This window comes from Raphanus sativus, chromosome 5, assembly GCF_000801105.2.
Source record: "Raphanus sativus cultivar WK10039 chromosome 5, ASM80110v3, whole genome shotgun sequence".
Lineage (NCBI taxonomy): Eukaryota > Viridiplantae > Streptophyta > Magnoliopsida > Brassicales > Brassicaceae > Raphanus > Raphanus sativus.
The window spans coordinates 34,738,151-34,745,590 of NC_079515.1; the positions used below are offsets into that span (position 1 = coordinate 34,738,151).

General features: G+C 40.8%; 2 protein-coding genes across 2 annotated transcripts; one reads left to right on the plus strand and one right to left on the minus strand.

Annotated features, from left to right (window-relative positions):
- Positions 1 to 182: 182 nt before the first annotated feature.
- Positions 183 to 1,410, plus strand: LOC108861033 (putative F-box protein At3g22650). The gene has a single exon (XM_018634868.2). The coding sequence runs from the start codon at positions 183 to 185 to the stop codon at positions 1,332 to 1,334; it is 1,152 nt and encodes a 383-aa protein (XP_018490370.2). The 3' UTR covers positions 1,335 to 1,410.
- A 121-nt stretch (positions 1,411 to 1,531) lies between these two features.
- On the minus strand, positions 1,532 to 2,971 carry LOC108859116 (probable rRNA-processing protein EBP2 homolog). The gene is made up of 2 exons (XM_018632968.2): positions 2,834 to 2,971; positions 1,532 to 2,614 (listed from the first exon to the last, which is right to left on the minus strand). The coding sequence occupies exon 2, from the start codon at positions 2,612 to 2,614 to the stop codon at positions 1,715 to 1,717; it is 900 nt and encodes a 299-aa protein (XP_018488470.1). The 5' UTR covers positions 2,834 to 2,971; the 3' UTR covers positions 1,532 to 1,714.
- Positions 2,972 to 7,440: the final 4,469 nt, after the last annotated feature.

Consider the following 7,440-nt stretch of genomic DNA (forward strand, 5'->3'; position numbering starts at 1 on the left):
GAAATAAAAGGGAAAACTTGTCAACCACGATACAGAATTTATTGCGAAAACTAATGGTAATGCTTAATTCTTTGCTTAATTTTTTTTTTTAAATTGTCTATTATTATCCATGACGTAGAATTGTTATAGAAGGGAGACTACTAAAATGTCATAAGATTCAGTTTTTTTTTCTTCCAACATTCATGGCTTCCTCAGAGACTTCATTGCTTCCTATTGATATAATAGAAGAAATATTCTGTAGGATTCCAATAGAATATTTGACACAATTCAAATTGACGTGCAAACAATGGCACGCTCTCTTGAAGGACAAGAGATTCATCTACAAGTACTTGGATCTCGTCCAAGAAAGGTTCATAAAAATCGACCATACGGTTCAGATCATCAATCATGTGCAAGGAGCTCGCTCATCTTCACCAATACCAGAAGAGTTTCACGATTCCGAGATCTCAACTACTGTTCATTGCGATGGATTATTGTTATGTAGATGCAATAAAACAAGAACAAGAAGCTGCAAACTCGCAGTTTGGAACCCGTTCTTGAAACGTATCAAATGTATCAAACCAATGAGTTTTTACTCGGTCAATGATTTCTACGGTATAGGATACGACAATATATCTCGTGAAGAATACAAAATTCTAAGGATTTTCGAAGGAGAGCTTGAAGACGACGAGAGAGCAGTGATTGGACCTTGTGAGCCAGTGATTGAAATATATGATTTTAAATCTAATGCATGGAGAATAATTGTTGATGAAGCTGCTTTGGATTGGTCTATCGATCCACCATGCAAAGGAGTTTCCATAAAAGGAAACATGTATTGGGTCGCACACTGGAACAAGAAACCCGTACTTTTCATCCTATGTTTTGATTTCTCGACAGAAACATTCAAAGTCGTATGCAACGTTCCGTTCCAATGCAGTGTGTTAGATACAGCATCGTTGTCAAGTTTTAGAGGAGATAGGCTTTCTTTGTTACATCAACGTGAAGAAACAACGAAGATTGAAGTGTGGGTCACAAAAACATTGGATGATGATGTTGTCTCGTGGGAAAAGTACTTAGACGTGACTAATCCTGACCTCCCGACATTACATACGGATCATGATCTCGCTCATCCTAGCTACTTTGTCGACGAGAACGATAGTATCATGGCGTGGTGCGAAGAGGTGATGGAAGATGCAGCAGATGATTATGTTTGCGTAAGTGTTTGCAAGATTAGTAAATATGGGATTGCTAAGAAAATTGTTGAGACAGGACGATGTAATTTGGGTGACTATCATGATAGGCCTTTTGTATGTGGACATGTTTACCTTCCAAGTCTGGTTCCGGTTCCAGAGTAAAACTTGTGTGTGGGTTGTTTTGTTGTGTCGTTTCAAGATATTTTATGTTCTAAGCTTTGCATTGTTGATGTTTTCGTTTCATGTAACGTTTTCAAGGTTTACTATGAAATTTAAAATTTTACTTTTACTATATACGAGGACCATGACCTTCTTTTTTTCATGTTATGTTATCAAAATAGAACTTCTTGGAAGTTAAGTTCTTCAAAACACATGGGACTTAATACAAGAAATCATTAGTACAACATTGTAACGAAAAATATCAGTCCTTACCCATTACAAAAACAAAAATGTATACTCTAAAAACATAATCCAAGATAATAAATAAGTTTATAGAGTTGAAGTTGGTGATAAGTTTTGAGGATCAAACCTTTTCGATTATATTATCTCTTCTGTCTCTTGTTGCCACCACCACCAGCTTTGCCTCCACGAAACCCGCCTTTGAAATCATTAGTGGTCTCCGCAGTGTTCTGCTTGCTCAAACCCTTCCTACCACCATGACCAAACTTAGAATCCCTAAACTCCCTCTTCTTATTATTCATCCTCGAAGCAGACTTCCCTTTCCCTCCCGACCGGTCACCAGGAGACACACCTGGTCTCTTCTTACCACCTCTCTGAAAACTCTTCCCATTCCCAAACTCAAGATCAAGCTCCCCCGCGCCACCACCTTTCTCACTAAACCCACTCTGCTGCCTCTGTTTCCTCCACTTCTTGACAGACTCAATCTCGTCCTTCTTCTGCTTAGCCCTCTCCTTCATCTTCTGAGACTGCACCTCCTTGGCCATCTTCTTGTTATCCCTCGCTTTCCTCCTCTCCTCCGCCTCCTCCATCTGCTTCTTCTCGTACAGAAGCTTCGACTTCACCTTCTCCATGTGCGTGTCCGACTTCACCATCTCCGCGTAGTAATCCCCCGGTCTTAAAAAAGGCAGCCCCATCTCCTCGAGCTTCCCGAAGGCCTCCCTCGTCCCTTCGAGGGCTTGTGTGTAGAACGCCATCTCTCTAGCGAGGTCGTCGTTCACGTCGACGGCTTGTGGGCCCTGATCGATCTCGACGGTGAGTTTGTGAGCCCAGTCGACGTCTTCTGGCCAGCTTATGTCTTGGAGTTTGTCGAGAAGACCGTCTCTGTTGTAGACGGCAGTCTTTGTCGGCTCGGCTAGCTTCTCGGTGATCTCGTTGTCTGAATCTGAATCTGAAAGTGATTCTGCTTCGGAGTCGGATGCTGCTTCGTCTTCATCGATCATGTTCATCTCATCGTCTTCCACGAAATCATCTTCAAGTGACATCTGCTCAAGATTTTATAAGAAAAAAACAATCATGTCCGAATCTAAGTTGATATTGTAATAACAACAGAAACTATGGTTTCTATGACATCGAAGCAACAACTCCATAACTGGTTCTGTTACCATGAACATCACAGTCTGTTAGGCTTGCCAATTTGAGACTGCTAAGACGATAAACTTTGAAATTGAAATGAAGTTTTCAAGGAACTAAAGAAAACTTACAGTTGATTACGAAACGACACGAAGAAGATGCTTTGCTAGAGAAGGGTTTTAGAGAGACGGAGCTAGAGAGTGAACGACGGCGCAACAAAGAAGAAGAAACAAATTTTTAAAATAAGGGTTTTGCTTCGTAAACTATTTTTTTTTCTTTTTTTTTCTAATATTTTATTTTAGAAAACAATTTTATAAAATATATCGACTAAATGTTATTAAGTTTTTCTTTTTTTTTTCCACAAATATTACTTATATTAAGATCAAGAGTCCACAACTTGTTACAACGCTAGACAAGCGAAACGAGTACGGGCGTTAGATACACATCACACCTAAACAAAGGAGAGATAACAAAAAATTACATCATCTCCAGCATAGGCACACTATACAAAGGCTCCCACTCTCTCACTATCAAAGAGAGTCGCCAACCAACCCGGAGAACCTGCCGCTTCATACGACTGAACGAAGGGCAAGGTAGTAGCACTCTTGGCAATGAGAAAAGCTCCTTTATTAGTATCCTTAACTTCTAAACAACACTTTCAGTTAGGGATTTTAGTCAAAAGTTCAAAAGCATAGAGCTCTCCACCTTAAAAGATGGCCAAGCATTTGATCTTTCCAAACTACCACAAAGCATCGGGTCTTCAATACCTATAATCAGCTTCTCCACTCTATGAGCCACCATGCTCTCCAACGCCCACAATAGCGCCTGCATTTTTGCTTCATTGAGATTTTGTATCTCCACAAAAAATCTTCTACTGTGCCAGACCGGCACCCCATTTGAGTCTCGAACCACCCAAGCACACCCAAGGGAGCGGGTTTTCTTTACCCAAAACCATCCTACATTGCATTTTAGCCATCCATCAGGGGGCTTTCTCCATATCTGACCAAGTCTGCCTTCCTCCACCTCCTTCTGTCTTTCCTCATTTTGGTCAAGAGTTTGGGCCAAGAACCATATCTCTGCTTCCTGTTGAATTTTCACAATCAAGCCTTCTCCATCAAATTCTCTTCCTTCAAAGAAGAATTTATTCCTGTTTTTCCAAAGACACCACAGCACCCAAGGAAAGAGCCTTCTAATATCAAGAGGGATTTTGATATTCTTGCTCATTTGGAACAGAAAATGGAGGTTAGCGAACACTGATTCTTCATCAAATCCATTTTCTGGGAGTGGGAACAGAGACCTTGCCCAAGTTTGTCTAGCTACATGGCATGTAAAGAGCACATGATTTATAGTTTCTGGCTCAAACCCGCAAAATTGACATCTCTCGTCAACTTTCATTCCTCTTCTCGTTAGAGCCTCCATAACAGGGGTAGCACCACTCAAGATGCGCCATAGGAAGTGCCTGATCTTTGGCTCAGTTTGAGTGAGCCACGCCTGCTCTTTTAATCCATTGAGAGAGGGTTGGGCATGTGCTGCTTGGAGGACTTCTTGGAGATTAGTTTTCGAAGCCAACCAGTAGCCAGACTTTACCTTATATGCACCCGACTTTTCATGCTTCCAGCACCAGTAGTCGTCTTGATCTATCAACGGCCTAATTTTCTTTATCCTCTTGACATCATTCTCAAAGAAATTATGTGCTAGCACTTCTTCATTCCAAGAGCCAGACTCGAGATCTAGGAGGTCACTGACCTTGAGTTCGAGGTCAATGATGGTGTTTTTCATCCAAGGGTTAGCTCTACCTCCAAAGTCACACCAAGGGTCAGTCCAAACCCTCAATGACCTGCCATTACCAACTTCTTTGCGCAGACCTTTCACCAACAAATCTCTCCCATGAAGAACGCTCCTCCAGCCATAGGAAGGTTTGGAGCCCAAGGTAGCTTCGACAATGGAGCCATTTTCGAAGTACCTACTTTTCAGCACTCTGGCAAGAAGACACTCTGGTTCTTGAATCGTCTTCCAAGCATGTTTCGCCAGTAAAGCTTGATTAGAGCTCTCAATGTCCTTAAAGCCCATACCTCCCAGCTTTTCCGGAATACACATTTTGTCCCAGCTCATCCAGTGTATCTTCCTTTTATGCTCCTCAGAGCTCCACCAAAAATCTGCCAGCGCTGCTGTGAGGTTTTGGATGATCGTCTTTGGCAGTTTAAAACACCCCATGGCATAGACAGGCAACGCTAACGCAACCGCTTTGAGCATAATTTCTTTACCTCCCTGCGAGAGACACCTTGAGAAGAAGCCAGACAACTTAGCTTTGAGATTTTTGTGTAGGTATTTCAGTATTTCTACCTTCGATCCAGTAAAACACTCAGGGAGTCCCAAGTATTTCCCCATTCCGCCTAGTCCAAAAATTCCCAAACACTGCTGAATGGCTTCTCTGTTTCTCTCTTCAATGCCTTTTCCAAACGTGATTGCCGATTTGTCTAGATTAATCACTTGGCCTGTTGCTTCCCCATAAAGCTTTAAAACATGTTTTAAAGCTTCAGCTTGCTCCACCGAGGCTTTGCACATGAAGAAGGAGTCGTCTGCAAACAGCAAATGGCTAACAGCTGGTCCATTGACCGAGAAGCTGATTCATGTTATCATTCCTTGTGCTTCCGCCTTAGCTAGTAGATGAGAGAGTCCTTCCGTGCAGAGCACAAATAGAGATGGCAACAACGGGTCACCTTGACGAAGTCCCCTCTGAGGTGTCACGAAACCATGTGCTTGATCGTTCAGAAGCACCGAGAAGGTAACCGAAGAGATACAGAACATGATCCACTCCACCCATTTGGTGTGGAAACCTAAAGCCCGTAGTAAGCATCTGACATACTTCCACTCTACTCTGTCGTAGGCCTTCGACATGTCTGATTTTACCGCCATAAATTCTTCTGAGATCGGCTTCAGCATTTTTAGACTATGGACAATCTCATGTGCAATTAAGACATTATCTGAGATCTATCTCTCAGGTACAAACGCTGACTGACATGGGGAGACAATCTGTGGTAAGATCGGTTGAAGTCTCTTCACCATAATCTTCGATATGATCTTATAAAAGACTGAGCAGAGGCTGATGGGTCGTAAATCCACCATTCTTGACGGTTTGGTGATTTTCGGAATCAGACATAGGTGCGTATGGTTCCACTCTGATGGGAAAGAACCAGTAGCAAAGAAGTCCTTAATTTCCGCAGACACATGAGGCCCAATGTCCTTCCAGAATCTTTGAAAGAAGAGTCCAGTCATACCGTCAGGTCCCGGTGCACTGGATGGCTTGATTGAGAAGACTGCTTCTCTAATCTCATCATCTGAGACCTCTCTAATTAGCTCATCATTCATCTCTTCTGATACTTTGGTCGGGAAGTCCTCGAATATCTCGTCAAAGTCAGTCGGTTGAGAACTTGTAAACAGCTTCTTGAAGTAAGAAGAAGCGATGTTGCCCTTTGCCTCTTCAGCTCTGTGTTCACAGCCGAAATCATCTCGCATCATCTCGATTTCATTCTTTCTCCTTGTATACTTCACTGCCGCATGGAAGAATTTCGAGTTTCTATCTCCCAGTTTCAGCCACCTCTCTTTACTCCTCTGGCTCCAAAAAGATTTCTCTTCTCTATAAGCCTTCATCAGTTCTTGTTTCAAGCAGAGGATTTTGTATCTCCTTGGCATTCTAAGTGACTGTTCTTCCTCCAATGCCTCTTGTAGCTTGGCAATTTTATCCCGAACATTCAGCTGAAAGTCTTTCTTCCAACGGCTTAGAGCAGATATGCATCTCCTGATTCTCTCCGAGACTCTACACGCCACTCCTCTTCCTTTTCCTTTCCATGCTTTTATCACAGTAGCTTGGACATTAGGTAAGTTCAGCAAAGATTTATCAAATCTGAAATTTCCTTTCATTTTTCCAGAAGAGGCAACAAGATTGATCATAACAGGCCTATGATCAGAGCCTCTCTTGTCCAAAAATACTTGGTTAGCAACTGGGAACGTTCTCAGCCATCGCTCATTGACAAAGCATCTGTCCAGTTTGCTCTGCACCGAATATGTCCCTCTAGTTCCTCCCCATGTGAAGGAGTCTCCCCTGCTTTTCAATTCCTCCATTTTGCATCCATTGAGCATGTTATTGAAGTCCACAAAAGCAGCTTTACCCCTCAGTGTCCCACCTATCTTTTCTTCATTACTTCGAATCGCATTGAAGTCCCTAAAAATACACCAAGGCTGTCTTCTATTTACATTCAGCCTCTGCATTCTTTCCCACACCTTACGTCGTTTGCTTTCCATCGTTATTAAGTTTTTCTAATGGACAATTTTTTGCTACGAATTTAATACTCAAAATAATTATTTTCTCATTTTGATATAATAAATATTAAAACTATATTTATTTTAATACTCAAACAATGATATTTTAATCAAAACATTAATAATTTTCAAATTTTAAATGATTCCAATTTTTTAAAAAAAAAATCTTTTAAAATCTAATTTTATTTTCGGTTAGGAGAAAAATAACTAAATTATGGATATCTTAAATATTCTAACTTTATTTTAGGTTTTAATATAAAAATTATTTTCTGAAATTTGAATATAGTTTATAATTTTTTCTGAAATTTGAATGTAGTTACTTTTATTCTTAAAATTTAAATTAAATCAGAAACTTTTAAGATTAGTTTTTCAAATTTGAAGATGCTTAATTTTTTTTTTAAATTATAATATTTTGATT

Excerpts from the sequence above, each read along its gene's own strand:
- LOC108861033 (XM_018634868.2), top strand. The coding sequence starts at position 183 with ATGGCTTCCTCAGAGACTTCATTGCTTCCTATTGATATAATAGAAGAA.
- LOC108859116 (XM_018632968.2), bottom strand. The coding sequence starts at position 2,614 with ATGTCACTTGAAGATGATTTCGTGGAAGACGATGAGATGAACATGATC.